Below are 16,760 nucleotides of genomic sequence, written 5' to 3' on the forward strand. Positions count from 1 at the left end.
GGAGATCGAAACAAGGAGGGCCTCCGAAAACTCCCCCGGCTCTCCGCACGAGCTTAATTACGAAGAAGAAGAAGAAGAGGTGAATGTGAGGGGAATATATCGGAATAGCAGGTGCAGTGGCTTTGGATATTTGCAGCTGTGAAATTGCAGCCTAATTCAGCAGTCAGACGGCGATAACGAAAGGGTTCGCCCACCCAAACAAGCAATATTTCATGCCACTCCTCCCCGCTGCCCTACCCCGCTGCGCTTTTCTCCAAGTGCATGCGGGCCCTTCTCTCCGATTTATTTCTTTCCTGAGATCTTCTTCCTATATCTATCCCCGAGTTACGTCTCGCAGGTCAATTGACTCCCTCAATTTTCCTCCCTTTCGAACTTTTCACGGGTTAGCCATGGCCGCCAAAATTGATGGCACTGCCATCGCGAAGAGCATTCGCCAAGGCTTGAAGACCGAGATCGAACATGTTCAAGTGACGAACCCCAGATTCAAGCCTAACTTGGTCATCTTCCAAGGTACGCAGGACCCCTCCCTGGGCGATGGCGCCATGATCGCAGCAGACTGACTCACCAATTCTATCTAGTCGGCAACCGTTCCGATTCCAGTTGGTTAACCAAGAGAAAAAAAAAAGAGATGTGTATCGGACTGATCAATTATAGGTACATATGTGCGCATGAAGTTGAAGGCCGCGCAGGAGGTATATCTTCTCTATCATATTCTGATCAACGAGAAAGTTCGAGTTCTGACACCAGCTAGGCCAACATTATCTGCACCCTTATCAATGTCCCTGAGACCAGCACCGAGCTGGAGCTCACCCAAGAGATTACCCGAGCCAACAATGACCCCGCCATCCATGGTATCCTCGTTCAGTTGCCTCTCCCCAGCCACATGTCGGAGCATGCCGTGACGTCGGCCGTTGCAGACGAGAAGGACGTCGATGGATTCGGCGCAATCAACATCGGCGAGCTTGCCAAGCGTGGTGGCCGTCCATTGTTCACCCCATGCACACCTTTGGCTGTCATGGAGCTGCTCCAGGCAAGCGGAGTGAACCCCGCGGGCAAGGAGGCTGTCGTTCTTGGGCGTAGCGACATTGTCGGCAGCCCAGTCAGCTACTTGCTCAAGAACGCTGATGCCACTGTGACTGTCTGCCACTCCAAGACACCCGATATCGCGCGTATCGTGAAGACCGCCGATATCGTGGTGGCTGCCATCGGTCAGACTGAGCTCGTCAAGGGCGAGTGGTTGAAGCCTGGCGCCGTTGTCATTGACGTTGGTATCAACTACAAGCCTGATGCCACCAAGAAGTCTGGAGAGCGACTTGTCGGTGATGTGGACTTTGAGTCCGCTGCTCAAGTGGCCTCCCAGATCACCCCTGTCCCCGGTGGTGTTGGCCCCATGACCGTGGCCATGCTGTTGAAGAACGTGGTTCACGCCGCCAAGGGCTACTTCGAGAAGCAGAAGGACCGCCGTGTCGTCCCCATTCCCCTCCGCCTCCAGAACCCTGTGCCCTCGGACATTGCCATCTCCCGGGCTCAGTACCCCAAGCCCATCACCCAGGTTGCTGCCGAGATTGGCATTGCCTCCCACGAGCTGGAGCCCTACGGCCACACCAAGGCCAAGATCAACCTTGGCCTGCTCGACCGCCTTTCCCACCGTCGCAACGGAAGATACATTCTCGTTTGCGGTATCACCCCTACTCCCCTCGGCGAGGGCAAGTCTACTACTACTCTGGGTCTTACTCAAGCCCTGGGTGCACACCTCAACCGAATCTCCTTTGCTAATGTGCGCCAGCCCAGCCAAGGTCCTACATTCGGTATCAAGGGTGGCGCCGCTGGTGGAGGCTACAGTCAGGTCATTCCTATGGACGAGTTCAACATGCACTTGACTGGTGATATCCACGCCATCACCGCCGCTAACAACCTTCTCGCTGCCGCCATTGAGACTCGTATGTTCCACGAGTCCACCCAGAAGGATGGACCTCTCTACAGACGTCTTGTTCCTCAGGACAAGGGCAAGCGCGAGTTCAAGCCTATCATGTTCCGTCGCTTGAAGAAGCTCGGAATCGACAAGACCAACCCCGACGATCTCACTGAGGAAGAAATTACCCGCTTTGCTCGTCTTGATATCGACCCGGAGACCATCACCTGGCGTCGCGTTCTCGACGTCAACGACCGTCACCTGCGTGGTATCACCGTTGGCCAAGCGGCCACCGAGAAGGGCCACTCCCGCGACACCGGCTTTGACATCTCGGTCGCCAGTGAGTGCATGGCCATCCTGGCCCTGAGCAACGACCTGGAGGACATGCGTGAGCGACTGGGCCGTATGGTGGTCGCCACCTCTCGCAGCGGAGACCCCGTCACTTGTGACGACATCGGTGCCGGCGGTGCCCTTGCTGCCCTGATGAAGGATGCCATCAAGCCCAACCTGATGCAGAGCTTGGAGGGTACTCCCGTCATGGTTCACGCTGGCCCATTCGCCAACATCAGCATTGGCGCCAGCTCCGCCATCGCCGACAAGCTGGCACTGAAGCTTGCCGGAACCGAGCCCGACGAGGACCACGAGGCCAAGACCGGATTCGTCGTCACCGAGGCTGGATTCGACTTCACCATGGGCGGTGAGCGCTTCTTCAACATCAAGTGCCGCTCCTCTGGTCTGTCCCCGGACACCGTTGTCATTGTGGCCACTGTTCGTGCCCTGAAGGTGCACGGAGGCGGTCCCGAGATCAAGCCCGGTGCCCCTCTCGACGAGGTCTACCGCACCGAGAACGTGGATGTCCTGCGCAAGGGTTGCGTCAACCTCCGCAAGCACATTGCCAACGCCAAGCAGTACGGTATTCCTGTGGTGGTTGCGATTAACAAGTTCGCGACCGATACCGAAGCCGAAATTGCTGTCATCAGGGAGGAGGCCATTGCTGCCGGTGCTGAGGATGCCGTCCCCGCTAACCACTGGGCTGAGGGTGGAGCCGGAGCCGTTGATCTGGCCAAGGCCGTTATGACCGCCAGTTCCAAGGAGAAGGACTTCAAGCTCCTCTACAACCTCGACGGTTCCATCCAGGAGCGCATTGAGCGCATTGGCCAATCCATGTACGGTGCCGACAAGGTGGAGTTCAGCGAACTCGCCCAGAAGAAGGTCGACATCTACACCAAGCAAGGGTTCTCGAACCTGCCGATCTGTATCGCCAAGACCCAGTATTCGCTCAGTCACGACGCAGCCCTGAAGGGTGCCCCCACCGGGTTCACTGTGCCCATTCGGGATGTCAGATTGGCGGTGGGCGCTGGCTATCTGTAAGTTTTTGCACCTATCGTTGTGGAAAATGTTAAATTTTGGTACTAATTGAGCTATAGCTACGCCTTGGCAGCCGACATCCAGACCATCCCCGGATTGCCTACCGCGCCGGGATACCTCAACGTCGACATTGACACCGAGACCGGCGATATCGATGGACTGTTCTAAATTATGAATAGAATTTGGAACTTGTAAATACCAATATTTTTTTGGACTTCAACACATACAGTTAATGGCGTCTAATTGGAACGGGTCTTTAGACGGGGAAATTCAACACCAGCAACAATGGAAATTTACATGACAATTGGATCAATTTAATCTGTGAAGCTATGATAAATCGTATTAGCAGATATCAGATCGTACAATTCGGTAGCAGGTTTCCCGTCCCTTATGGAGGGCCGGTGAGGGCCCGCGGAGTACTGCTCCGAGCTCCGGAGACCTTCATCGACAGCGGGTCGCTGATTCTGAGAGAACGAGATGACTCAGGAGCTTTGGAATTTAAATCAAAGATGATCCAGTTTTAAAGCTTCATAGTTCTCACAGCTCCTAGCTTCTTTTCTTTTTCCTAGCTCTCATACCAAACATCCCCCCCTTAGGCCGATATCTCGTGACGTCCGGCTTCGGCGCTTCTTTTTTGCGGAGACACGGTTAATCAAGGACCTTTAAGGCTTCTACCCTTTTCACCGGACAAGGCTTTTTCCCAAATACTTTTCCCTTCGGTAATTCTCTCCTTTCCGATTTGCCTCTCTCTTACACCCGTTCTGCCCCGGTGATTTCTCTGTACGCTATACCCCAAGTCTTCCCCCAGTTCCGAACTGCTCTTCGTTTCTCCGGGCCCCAATCTTCCGTCTCCACACTTTCCCTTCTGCCGAACTTCATTCCCTCGGTTGTAACCTGCGGCGCAATCGCCGAATCGCAATCCCGCTCAGCCAAACAGAAAGGCCTAAACTGGTGCTGACCTCTTCCCCCAAAGAATCCCACGATGAACGCCCTCCGAACAAGTTCCGCATTCGCTCGTCGGACCCTCGCGACCCCTCCCGCCCCTCTCACTTCTACTCGTCTTCTCTCTTCTACCTCTTTCACTTCTTCATCTTCCTCTCGATCTATCTCTTCCGCTTCTCTCTCTCGTACTAGTCGAGTTGCATCTTCCCGCTGGTCCGGATCGATCCCTTCGTTGTATACCTCTCAAGTTCGCACTATGACTATCGAAACCAAGATCAAGGTTAAGAGTCCTTTGGTGGAATTGGACGGTGATGAGGTATGGCGCTCCCTTTTATAGTTCGAACTCTCCTTCGGGTTTCTACCGGCCCGGTGTCACAAGCCTGCATGTCCTGCTCGGCTGGCGCATTATCGCCTTCGAAAACGCGGGGAAATACGGGGGCAGCTGGAACATTTTCCATGTGTTCACCCGACGAAGAGGCTACGGGACGCCCTGGAGACTCAGCTGGAACATGTGCTTACCGTTTCATCTTCGTGAATCTAGATGACCCGCATCATCTGGCAAGAAATCAGGGAAAAGGTATGTTCATCCACTACCCCTCGGTCCAGATCTGCATGACCACTGGTGCAGCAACCTGCATGCAGTGGATGCATCAGATCTCGGCCCCTCCGTTATCGCCTCGATGCTAATTGGTGCCTTTCACAGTTGATTCTGCCTTACCTCGATGTCGACCTCAAGTACTACGATCTCGGTATCGAATACCGTGATCAGACCGATGACCAGGTCACCATTGATGCCGCCGAGGCCATCAAGAAGTACGGTGTCGGTGTCAAGTGCGCCACCATCACCCCCGATGAGGCCCGTGTTGAGGAGTTCAAGCTGAAGAAGAGTAAGCTTATCGGCCGTTCGATTCGTGTAACCCACTCGCTAACCAGCTCCTAGTGTGGCTCTCCCCCAACGGCACCATCCGTAACATCCTGTGAGTCTATCTGATCCGAATTGCCCCGCGATTCCCTATTAACGATTGATTCAGTGGCGGTACCGTGTTCCGTGAGCCCATTGTCATTCCCCGCATTCCCCGTCTGGTCCCTGGCTGGACCAAGCCTATCGTTATTGGTCGTCACGCTTTCGGTGACCAGTACCGTGCCCAGGACCGTGTCATCACCGGCCCTGGTAAGCTCGAGCTGGTCTTCACCCCTGCTGGCGGTGAGCCCGAGCGTGTTCAGGTCTACGACTTCCAGGGTGGTGGTGTCACCCAGTGCCAGTACAACACTGATGAGTCCATTGCTGGATTCGCTCACTCTTCCTTCCAGATGGCCCTTATGAAGGGTCTCCCCCTGTACATGAGCACCAAGAACACTATCCTCAAGAAGTACGATGGCCGTTTCAAGGACATCTTCGAGGAGATCTTCGAGAAGGACTACAAGAAGGACTTCGAGGCCAAGAAGATCTGGTACGAGCACCGTCTCATTGACGACATGGTTGCCCAGATGATCAAGTCTGAGGGTGGCTTCGTCATGGCCCTGAAGAGTGAGTTTGCCGTCCTTTCTTTATCTGTCAAAAAACGATATACCTAACCTCAATTGCAGACTACGACGGTGACGTCCAGTCCGACATCGTCGCCCAGGGCTTCGGTTCCCTCGGTCTGATGACCTCCACCCTGGCCACTCCCACCGGAGAGGCCTTCGAGTCCGAGGCCGCCCACGGCACCGTGACCCGTCACTACCGCGAGCACCAGAAGGGCCGCGAGACCTCCACCAACCCCATCGCCTCCATCTTCGCCTGGACCCGTGGTCTGATCCAGCGCGGTAAGCTCGACAACACCCCCGAGGTTGTCTCCTTCGCCGAGGAGCTCGAGCGCGCCTGCGTTGACGTCGTCAACGAGGAGTCCATCATGACCAAGGACCTTGCCCTCGCCTGTGGCCGCAAGGACCGTGAGGCCTGGGTTACTACCGGAGAGTACATGGCTGCCGTTGAGCGGAGGCTGAAGGCCAACCTCAAGGCTCGCCTGTAGATTGTTCCCATTTGATGCCCAATTTTTTATGAGATATTCCCGCTATTAGACTCGCGAGTGGAAAATTTTGATCCTGTTATCCTGGCATTGGCTGGGCATTGTATAGTTGAGTGCAATTGAATTGCTGTTCTGTACAACCTTTTTCCCGGTGGTTATCTGTAGCACTAGTCATCTAATCAGGGGCCAACCATGCCGCTTGTGCATTAACAACGCCATTGAGAATCTAGACTTTTCCCCCCAAGTTGGGAATCTAGACTTTCCTCCCCGGCTTTCAAACGACTATCACATAGACCCCCTTCAATACCCGCCTCGGAAAACCCGAGCACGCCTCTCAATCCCAATCTCATTCTTCAGATCCCCTTGAGCACGCAGTGTATCAACCACGGCACCCTTATCTCACACCATCGCAAGGGGTGCCAGGGCCCAGCCAAACACCACCCCCAAACAGTCATTTGCATCACCGCCACCAGGCCCAAATCCCAAAACTCTAACTCTCTTGACTCGGACACACCCCAAAGCGGCAACGATAGCGAAACCCCAGAGTCATTCCATCGGCGATCCCGAAGAGCAGCCCAGACCCATCCACATAAGTCCATAAGTCCATGACTTTAAGCCCAATCCACTCGACCCATGATCACCAACTCCCCCCCGGAGTCTAAATCAGCCTAAAACCGAAAATCCAAGGCTCTTGTGTCGGCCGGGGTGAATTTTCCCCCCTCATATCCGTGGATCCATCACTCCTAATCGCCGGGAAGCTGGGGTGTGTTCCAATGGAAAAGTGAAAGCATTGCAGCAAAGTAGACTTCCCACGAACCAGCGGCTCTGGCTCGGAATGATAGTTCGGGACCCGCATTTTCTCGTCTATGGACCAATCGGAAGGCGGTTATCGTATTGAATCAGGCAGGATCGATAGACTTGATGAATGTCTTTGACGCAATCGGTCCTTCGCAATTGCCTAATGCGGCGTGTTTCTTGGGTGGTTGCACCAACCATAATTTTGGGGCTGACTTTATCGTTGAAGTCTGAGTTCTTTGGAGGTTTGGTTTTTTCTGCAGGTTTGTTTCAGGTACTTTGGGTTCTTCTGCTTGATTTTTGCTGGGCTTATCTCATATTTCTTATTTCTTATTTCATATATAAGTCAATGGGCCCTTATTTTTCTCGAAACTATTCACTTCATATGCCTTACCTTGTTCGGGTCATTGATTATAACACGATACAGTTCAGGTGGTCGATTGAATACGGCCTGGCCTACACAACCTGTCTAATGGACTGACATAATTTCATCTTTTCATATTTCATTCGTTGACTTCTTGCATCCGCTGATCGAATGTATATTCTGACAATTACAACGATCTTTACGGCGCTGGCTACTTTGACGGTCATTCTCCGGCTATTCACTCGATTCTACCTCATCAAGTCGCCTGGGTTTGACGATGTGTTGGTCGTGGGAGCCACGGTATGTACCGTCAACCTGCGTGGCCTGTCAAGGGGACCACAGATGAAGTTTGGAAGTCATGAATTAATAGCCAATTCTAACAATTCTCTCACCTGCACAGATCACAAATATCGTATACTACGCACTGGTGCTAGTCGGTAAGCTGACTTGACACTCCCAGCACTTTACAAATGTCTAACTTCGCTCATAGAACGCAAATATGGCCTTGGTGTGCCCCAACCCGAGTTATCCGACGAAACAATCCAGGGCCAACTATACGTAAGACACCCTTACATATCAATTGGGATATAGGCTCACGCAAAACAGTATCTCTGGCTCGCAATCCCGTTCTACAACCTCAGCTTGATCCTAGCCAAGCTCTCCGCTCTGTGCCTCTTCGTCCGCCTCTTTCGCTCCCGCTTCCTTGTACGGACCAGCTATATCTCGATGGGATTTCTCGTCATCGTGGGACTATGGATGCTCTGCAGTGGATTCTTCGGATGTGTGCCTATACATTATTTCTGGTCGCTATCTGATCAAGAGCGCAAAGATCATTGCATGTCTATGGATGTAGTATGGCTGTTCAACGCGGCAGTCCATATCTTCTCAGACGTGGTCATTTTGATTCTGCCCATGCCTCAATTATGGAAACTGCAGATTCCAAGACAGTTGAAACTGGGCATTTTCACAGTCTTCGGGCTTGGAATCTGGTAAGTAAAACAATCTCCATATCTGTGGAAATGAAAACTGATCCCCCCTCGCAGTGTCATTGCTACCAGCTCCGTTCGCCTGTACTATCTCACAGACCTCACAGTCCACGGAGGCAACTTCACCAGTGAGCCAGCCCACACCTTCCACCCTTCTACCAGCCCCACCCACTAACCAACCCCAGAAATAAACTCCAAAGCAGCCGTCTGGTCCTCCCTCGAAGCAAACATCTCCATAATCTGCGTCTGCCTACCCCCACTACACCCCCTCCTCTCCCGCGTCTTCTCACTCTGCTTCCTCCCCCAACCCCTACACTCATCCCCAGCAACCCGCACCCACTCCCACACAACCCAATTAACAGAGCGCAAACCCTCTATCTATGATCACTACTCAAACAACAACCCAGACGGCGGCGTATGGTACAATGAAATCTTCACGCCTGGTCCTACTAGCTACACGGCTAGTATTTCCAAAGTCAATACCAAGGAAGAAGAACCTGGGAATCAAGATGGGATTCGGGTTGTTAGGGAGTTGAGAATGCAGTCTGATAATGTTTACCATACGCCTGAGTTGAGGGATCTTTCGCCTCGCGGGAGAGGAGGTGATTTGGAGATGGCGGAGGGGGCGAGTAGTAGGAGTGTGGGGAATGAGGGGAGGTCGAATCCTAGTATTGAGTGGGATTTGGGGGATTTTGAGTTTCCGGATTATAAGGAGAGGATGAATGCTCCTATTTAGAATTCTGGATGGAGGTTGGGGTTGTATATATTGCATGGTTATGATGATATGATATGATAATGATGTGATGCTATCCACGTGTTGAATGCATTTGGAGCGTGTGAGGTTTCTTGTAGTTGTATGTTGTTCTGATGGGTGGAGTCCAAGGCTCTAATACGGCACTAGATGGACTGAAAGAGGTTTAGAAGTCATGTCCATTGACCTCGGGAGAATATGAACTATCCCGTTCCCTGAAAACCGATTTATTGCAAAAATAACAATGGGGAATCATATATTGACATAAAGCCTCCAGGGCTCAAATCTTGGAAAGAAACTTCCTTCTCTTCATGTACATAGCCTTGATGGCTTCATAGCAGAATACTAGTGCCAACGGCGCCCAGCTCTTGCATCCTCACATTTTTCTCGTTCAGGTTAGTGCGCAGCATTTTAATATACTCAACAGCAAGCTCCATAACACAAGCCTTAGTCTGTTCAGCCGAAGGCTTTTTGCTCTTTGCCTCCTTCTTAGTGTCCTTTTTGGCTATTGACTCAAGCGTTTCGCACGCTGTCTGCTCCTTTTCACGAACAAGGTCTGAAGGGAGGAGAGCTTCCAGGTCTTTGAGCGCGGAGTTCAATCGAAGTCTCCGGGATTGCTCGGCGATTCTTTGATAGTTGCGTCTTTTACGCAGACCTTCTTCGTCGGTCATACTTGAGCGCTTGGTTGCTCGGCCTGTTGGTTTATTTTGAGATTGCTTGGGACTTTGATCTTGGGAATGTTTTTGAGGTGGTGTGGCTGAAGACCAGATTAGAATAATGAGAATGTATCAATGGTGGTACATATTTTGAAATGGGGACATACCACTGGCATTGTTCGGATTGGGTAAAATATGGTTGAATTTGGGTCGCAGATGGGCAGTCGCTATGGGATGCACTTTTTGTCGCTTTTGGATCGAAGTCTTATGAATAGTGGGTTTTGTGACTATTGATGAGCCTGCGGGTGGTGTGGTACTTGCACTGGTAGATGTATGCGGATCCTGCGCTGACGGACTTGATGGACTGCCTTGACAAGAGGCGGGTGGAGTTACGGTTTTCGTGTTCTCTGTGCTGGAAAGCTCGTTGCTGTCGCTTGCTGGCTTGTCGTTGGGGATGCAAATATAGTCGCTCCAGTCCCACTCATTTTGGTCCTCATTTTCATGTGGTGATATGGGACTTGGCGGCTCGGGCGATTGCAGACTGAGGGTGGGCGTTAAGGGTATTTGGTCGAAGCATAAATTGAATGAAGAACTGGAATCTGATGGACTTGAATCGCCTTTTAAGTCTTTTGTGTCGGATGCAATGAAGGAAGGAACATCCTATGGTATCCCCGTCAGTGGTGTTTCTTTGAAATAAAGAGTTAACGAGTGAGTGATTTTCAACATACCTCCACTGTGTCCATGGGGTCCCATAAAGCAGGTGACTCGCTTTCAAAGTCGCTCCAGTCGCGGATTGCTACATTGTCCCTGAACTCCTCTCCTGCACAAGTGTTTGTGGTAGAATTCCTCATTTGGCTCCCTTGGGAGATAACAGGCAAATTGCGGAAACAATCATCAACACTCCAATCTTTTAGTTGGGAAGGAAGCGTGGCAAGATCAGACGGGCTTAATGATTTGCTATGGTCTCGAGACTCATGGAGCAATTCCCAATTTGACGGTGTAGATTGTATAGATTGCAGTAGCTCGGCAAATTCGCTGTCGCTCATCGGTAATCGCGACCCCACGGTAGGCCGATCGTCCCAACCCGACTCCGGCGTGGAGGAAAACAATTGATTTGGCATGTGTAAATCGGGGAACTTGACTCAGCTCAAGAAAGATCAAAGCAAGAAAAACAATGCCACAGCACGATATCCTGAAATAAGTTATATGCCAGTGCAAATAGTGGTTCAGAATCTCGATAAGCAATGGAGAGATGAAGATGGACGAAATGTCTTTTCCCCGTAGGAGATTGGCAATCGTCGACCTTTAAATGCTGGATAACCGATCTCACTCAGGAGATACCGTGCATCCGTGTCGAGGTCTCGGTGACTCTCCGTATGTATACATCAGCTCTGGAAACACCCTTGACCCACAGAAACATTGTTGCTTCTCCACAGCTAGGTATGCTTTGTTTTTGAAATTTGTAGCCAACCTTGGAACTTCCAAGGTTAAAGCTTCCAAGGTTGGAACCACAATAAAATTTCCTGGGGAGTTTCTATTAGATATATACTTCCTCGCAGGATCTTTAGAGCTGAAATCTTCGGCGAACATCAAACCTTAACTTAAAAGCGTCAGCGACAGCATCCTTGCCATACTGTATAAGCCGGTAATCAAAACCGCGTTAAAACGCCGGCGGCACGCAAGAATGGGCAACGTCCGCATACATTGGAAGCTGGGTTCTACCGGGGTATATCCGCCGGGATCAATAGCCAATTCCTATTCCTTCTTTAGGACAAATGTGGGACCCGAACACTCTGATTGCAACAGTCTCAAGCCTCCACAAGAACAAACATAGCGAATGAGAAAAGAGGAGAAAAGAAGCCTCGTGTTTTGCTCCCTAGAAGCAACAAAAAGAGTGGACATGCATGTGCCCCCTGCCGGGTCCCCCTCGGGACCGGTCGCCAAATCTCCTTCTTTACCTCTTAGTACAACCTTCAATAGTGGAGAGTGGGTCGCCAGACTTTAAAAACCACAGTCTAGAGCCCGAATCTGACGGCACGAATCAGATCGTCAGCCCAGAACGCCTCTTGCCTCCTTTATATGACTCTGAAACCCACAGAAGGGTAAACGTGCATGATGGTCGCGTGAGCATTCGACGACTTGGGCCGGAGGACCTTCTAGCTCACTTTTGTACAGAACACTTTTCACGAGTAAGTTCACCGAGCACGGCCCTCGTCAGAGTGGACCTGAACCGTACAGCGAGTCTGATAAACCAACACTAAACATTCTAAGCTCTTTGATCGCCCAGTTGATGCTTTTCTGAGTTCACACAAAGTCCTCCAGTACTCTGTACTCTGTAGAACCTCTGCGGACCCTGGTCAGCCATGTCTCAGACCGGCCCAAGGATATATTGAAGCTAGTATCGGTATGTAGAGTGGCTCGGTTATACCGCAGACCTCGAAGTACTCCGTACGGGGAGCTCGTAACGGATAATCCGACTTTGACAGTAAGGTGGGTACGGCACAGCCCCGTCCCGTGCCGACTCGGGTAGAGGTCAAAATGCCCACCTCCGCGGGGATTCATGGACTATGAGGATGTAGTAGGGAGGAGTAGAATAATATGTGTGTTGATAGCTTTAGGTAAATCCTTGAGCTAATTGCAACCAGGAAAGTGATCCATGGATGTTGTTTCATCGGTTGCGCACCCGGCTTTAGCCTGAACAGACTCTGGGAGCCTAAATATCTCAGACTTTTTGCTTGTTTCGTCTAGCGTCTTGGTAATGGCTAGACCGGATTTAGTTAGTGAAACGCGGATGCGGATGCGGATCCGGCATTCATGTTCTTTGGTATTCCATTTGATGGCTATGCCGCTTCGCTTCGATGTTCAGACATGTGCAAAAATTGTGCCGATGCAAAGTGGCATTGTTTGCTGTGGCTCGGTTATTTTTCACTGACCTCAGGGTCATTAAAAAATGCTGGGTCTTCCAGCTTGATATAGAGTTCAGGATTCATCGGTAGATCGCCCCTCAGGGAATTTCAAAATGTGGATACGAACCTTCCCAGGATTCTCCATTACATACGAGTGGAACAAAATGAAAACGCACAGGAGCAGCTACGATGCTTTCTTCCAAGGTTCTTCTGTTGTGACATGAGAATGAAACCTAGATGAGTGGGTGAGCGGATGATAAGAGCAGAGCCAGCTGGTCGACTATGAATGCAGAAAATGTGTCCGATATCTTTAATAAGGCAGCCTTAAGACACTTCAGAATGACTCCGTATAGTGATCCGCTTTACCGCTTAGAGACCAACACTATAGAGTTGAGGCTCAATGGAGATCTAATGTCCTATAAGGATCTGAGCGCCTGCGCTTTGTCCCTTGGTTAGTTTAGAGCTAGTCCACAGGCGTTGGCGATGCCTTGGATAGTGCGAACTTTTGTTCAAATATGATATCAAATTAATCAAACTAGAAAGCTTTGATGGATCCGTGCACTTCGGCCCCGGTGAAGAACGCGATATAATAGGTGAATAACGCGATATAATAAGACAAGAAAGCTATAATATGATTGTTAAAGATGTAACTCGCTACCTGTATCGTCCGTAGTCGAAGACTGACTAAGAAGAAGCCTTCTTTTGTATAGCCTGGTTGATCGCTTTGGCTACAGCGATGCACTTCTCCTCGCCAAATCGTCCTCCGACAACCTGTATGCCAACCGGCATACCCTCGACAAGATCAATATCATCTAGTTCCAGATTAGCGTGATCAACATGCACCAATAAATTCTATAAATCACTTACACTGCTGTTGATTGAACCTGTCGCCATCATTTCGCGGGATGTGATTCAGCCATTCCTGATCCGGGACATCTTTATCTCGTGAGACTGTTGTGATTGGCATTGCCAGTGCAGCATAGCCGAGGAAGTTCCAGATACTCGTGTAACCCACGTAGGCACTGGACTTCACCCATGTCCATGGTTTGTATCCTACCCAGGGGGTACTGGGCATAATTAGAGCGTCGATCCCAGAAGACAACCATTGATCAAGATACGCAGACTCGAATCTGTACTTGTCTGCATTGAGCTGTTCCATGTTTCAGTTCATGCTTTTTTCTTGTAGTAAGCATACATTCTTACCTGGTGTGTCTCACTGGTCGTCAAAGTATGCTCCGGTCTCCCGACCAGCATACCTTCGATAAGTGGCTCTCCTGTCATCTCTGTCTTTTTCCGACAGCCCTCGCCACCGTCGGAGAAAATGGCCTTTGCCCAGAGATCATATCCTTGGGTATGCGAGGAAGCATCCCATTCGAACACTGTATTATACCGGTGAGTATGTTCCACATTGGTTGCAAAGTGGTGATAAAATGCGTACCTTCATGCCCTGCATGCTTCAACGCTTCAATTGTCTCCTTCATAGCCCTAGCGATAGGTGGCTGTACCTTAATTACGCCATCGTCAATCACAAATCCAATCTTTAGACGCCTTGCGCCAGGCGTCGCCAAACTGTTTCTCCAGGGCACAGGAGCGACGTGCTGATCAACCTCCCAAGGCCTTGCATCCGGTAAAGCCTCCATGTAGGTCTCAATAGTTTCAAGACTGCAAGCCATCGGCCCGGCAACAGAACGGACGATATCTTGTCCAGGGCTGAAATATCCCTCATCAGTTTTTGATTGGCACCGTGAACTTGACAGGATTAAACTTACTTTCCCCGCTCATACGGATGTCTGCCAGGGCTCGGCGACAATCCATAAAGCCCACACAAGGCAGCTGGGATACGAATAGATCCACCCAGATCCGTCCCGATTCCAAGTACACTCCCACGAGCAGCAACGAGTGTCCCCTCTCCACCAGAACTACCACCGGATATCAATGCTCGATTAAATGGGTTGACACATTGTCCGAAGACGTGGTTGTAAGAGTCAGACATCATCATTGACTGTGGTAGATTGGTCTTCACATAGAGTACAGCGCCCAGGCGGCGAAGTGTTCGAGCGACGGATTTGTCCGCTTGCTCTGGGTTGTTGGTGAGGCCGACCCAGCCTGTGATGGATTGTTAGAACTTGGGTTGGCTTGGATTTACTACGGAACAGGCGGCACAGGAGTAGTTTACTCACCGATAGAAGTGTCTACTCCTTTCACGGAAAACAGATCCTTGATAGATACAGGCAGTCCGTGCAAGGGACCGACCGTGGTACCCGTTGTGGCCAGATGGCTGTCTAGCTCTCTCGCTGCGGCGAAAGCCTCTTCAAAGAAGATTTCTGTGCAGCATGTTGTTAGTTGATGCGCAAGAGCTGCGCGCTTGGCAAATGCACGCGTTAGCTCTACGGAAGAGAGTTCGCCGGATGAAAGTTGCCGCAGTAGCACGCCAATATCTGTCTCCTCAGTCAAGGAAAGCTCTTGAGGGGCGAGAAGAGTGCGGAGAAGGGGAAGCGCATTTGGTTCCGATTCAACTGAGGGGATCGGATCTATGCGCCACTCGGAAGGAATCAGAGCGTATTGAACTGCCCGCTTTTGGGTGCAGCGGTCCAAGTACGAGGGGTTGGTCGTAGTTATGGTCATCTTTAATCTATTCAAAAACACCTCCAGGGGAAATGTTACAGGAACTGCGCAAGTTGTTATATAGGTCCAGGTCATAGATAACCACCGTGATACCTTACCCAAATAGGAAGGCTATCTAAAGCACGCTAAACCCCACTCGATGCATTTCCCCATCTCTTCTCACATTGTGCCTCTGCGTCCGGATAACGAGGGAACTCGCACGACTGGCAGTTCCTCCAATAATCTCGGATTATCTCGCGTTGTTTCGCTGTCGATCCATACATCGCTGTCAAATATGTGGGGGTCGCTAGGTGCACGTAGAACCTGGATGTAGAAGGTATCTTCGCTATCGCATCACAGACCCGATCAACCATTGAGCGCACCGCGCTTGAATGATAATTCGATGCTGAGGGGTTCATATCTACCAGCCCGCCTGCCCGACCAAATGCCATGATAGCACCCGCCCCTCTATACACTGTAGCAGCGAGACTGCAGTCGCTTACCCCAGCATCGAAACTCATGACTTGAGCCATAGCTCTGGAGCTGAGATCCATGGCGTTAATGCTGTTATCGTTGCGGTGTTCCGCAAGATACACAAAAAGCTCAAATGTATCACTCGGGCAGCCAACGGAATCAAAGAATTCAACACCGAGCGTCTCACGATGCCAATCATCAAATATCAACGGACTATCTCTAACAAGAGCACCGGTGACATCGAACCAGACCAGGTAGGCCAGTACATCAGCAAGCCCGGAGATCTCGCCACAAAGCTCATCGAACGCACTCTTGTGTTGGCAGTGGAGATCCAGTAGCGAGCGCGCACCTTGTAGATGACAATGCCAGTTCCCAAAAGATCCGCAACACACTTCGAACATGGCGAAGGTGGCAATTCCAAAAAGTGCAATCGGATGCGCGGATTCAATGACTTGACTGAGATTCGTCAGCGCGACGAGATGCGACTGGATAGACTGCTTGTTGTCTGCATCTTCGATGCGTGAGCGTGCGAAGCTGAGAGTGCGAGATATTAATTGGATTCCTTCTTCTGGTATGCCTTGACTGCTAGAGCGAATCTGTTGGTAGAAGGTGCCTAGCAGGTCGACGAAGCCGTACACATTGATTGAGGTTGGTTTGGTAGATGACTCAGGGGCGAGCATTTGACCACTTTCTGTAATGGAAGAGGCAGTATCTATCTCTGGCGGAGTTTGCGACTTTGTTTTCTTGTCGTCAACCCATACGACTCGTTGTGGGTACTGGCATGCTTCTCCGAGCTGGAGACAGGACTGGCATCGGGGTCTGTTGAGGTCGCATTTGACACCATGGACTTTGCAGCGGCTGCAGTCGCGGTCATGGCGGATCCCACGGGGCTTCTTAACTCGCGCCATGGGGGTTGGTGTGTGAATTTAGTCACGGAGGCTAGATGTATAGACATCGGAGATAAGCCGTGCGGGGGTTGCCGAAGGTGACGTT

General features: G+C 51.0%; 7 protein-coding genes across 7 annotated transcripts; 3 read left to right on the top strand and 4 right to left on the bottom strand.

The window, feature by feature from the left end:
* Positions 1–389: 389 nt before the first annotated feature.
* N7506_004565 (C-1-tetrahydrofolate synthase) lies at positions 390–3,448 on the top strand (the record flags this gene model as incomplete). The annotated part of the gene is made up of 5 exons (XM_056953859.1): positions 390–510; positions 579–599; positions 655–692; positions 752–3,279; positions 3,340–3,448. The coding sequence occupies 5 exons, from the start codon at positions 390–392 to the stop codon at positions 3,446–3,448; spliced, it is 2,817 nt and encodes a 938-aa protein (XP_056812748.1).
* Positions 3,449–4,262: 814 nt separating this feature from the next.
* On the top strand, positions 4,263–6,234 carry N7506_004566 (NADP-dependent isocitrate dehydrogenase; the record flags this gene model as incomplete). The annotated part of the gene is made up of 6 exons (XM_056953860.1): positions 4,263–4,538; positions 4,764–4,799; positions 4,926–5,109; positions 5,163–5,199; positions 5,254–5,750; positions 5,810–6,234. The coding sequence occupies 6 exons, from the start codon at positions 4,263–4,265 to the stop codon at positions 6,232–6,234; spliced, it is 1,455 nt and encodes a 484-aa protein (XP_056812749.1).
* Positions 6,235–7,561: 1,327 nt separating this feature from the next.
* N7506_004567 (uncharacterized protein) lies at positions 7,562–9,112 on the top strand (the record flags this gene model as incomplete). The annotated part of the gene is made up of 6 exons (XM_056953861.1): positions 7,562–7,690; positions 7,791–7,827; positions 7,881–7,948; positions 7,997–8,379; positions 8,434–8,504; positions 8,562–9,112. The coding sequence occupies 6 exons, from the start codon at positions 7,562–7,564 to the stop codon at positions 9,110–9,112; spliced, it is 1,239 nt and encodes a 412-aa protein (XP_056812750.1).
* A 347-nt stretch (positions 9,113–9,459) lies between these two features.
* Positions 9,460–9,798, bottom strand: N7506_004568 (uncharacterized protein; the record flags this gene model as incomplete). Its single annotated transcript, XM_056953862.1, has 1 exon — positions 9,460–9,798. The coding sequence occupies one exon, from the start codon at positions 9,796–9,798 to the stop codon at positions 9,460–9,462; it is 339 nt and encodes a 112-aa protein (XP_056812751.1).
* Positions 9,799–13,373: 3,575 nt separating this feature from the next.
* Positions 13,374–13,848, bottom strand: N7506_004569 (uncharacterized protein; the record flags this gene model as incomplete). The annotated part of the gene is made up of 2 exons (XM_056953863.1): positions 13,374–13,501; positions 13,557–13,848. The coding sequence occupies 2 exons, from the start codon at positions 13,846–13,848 to the stop codon at positions 13,374–13,376; spliced, it is 420 nt and encodes a 139-aa protein (XP_056812752.1).
* A 606-nt stretch (positions 13,849–14,454) lies between these two features.
* Positions 14,455–15,314, bottom strand: N7506_004570 (uncharacterized protein; the record flags this gene model as incomplete). The annotated part of the gene is made up of 2 exons (XM_056953864.1): positions 14,455–14,795; positions 14,870–15,314. The coding sequence occupies 2 exons, from the start codon at positions 15,312–15,314 to the stop codon at positions 14,455–14,457; spliced, it is 786 nt and encodes a 261-aa protein (XP_056812753.1).
* A 125-nt stretch (positions 15,315–15,439) lies between these two features.
* On the bottom strand, positions 15,440–16,675 carry N7506_004571 (Zn(II)2Cys6 transcription factor; the record flags this gene model as incomplete). The annotated part of the gene is made up of 1 exon (XM_056953865.1): positions 15,440–16,675. The coding sequence occupies one exon, from the start codon at positions 16,673–16,675 to the stop codon at positions 15,440–15,442; it is 1,236 nt and encodes a 411-aa protein (XP_056812754.1).
* Between the last annotated feature and the right edge of the window lie 85 nt (positions 16,676–16,760).

Source organism: Penicillium brevicompactum (assembly GCF_028827555.1).
Source record: "Penicillium brevicompactum strain IBT 35665 chromosome Unknown utg000003l_segment0_segment0, whole genome shotgun sequence".
In the NCBI taxonomy this organism is placed as follows: domain Eukaryota; kingdom Fungi; phylum Ascomycota; class Eurotiomycetes; order Eurotiales; family Aspergillaceae; genus Penicillium; species Penicillium brevicompactum.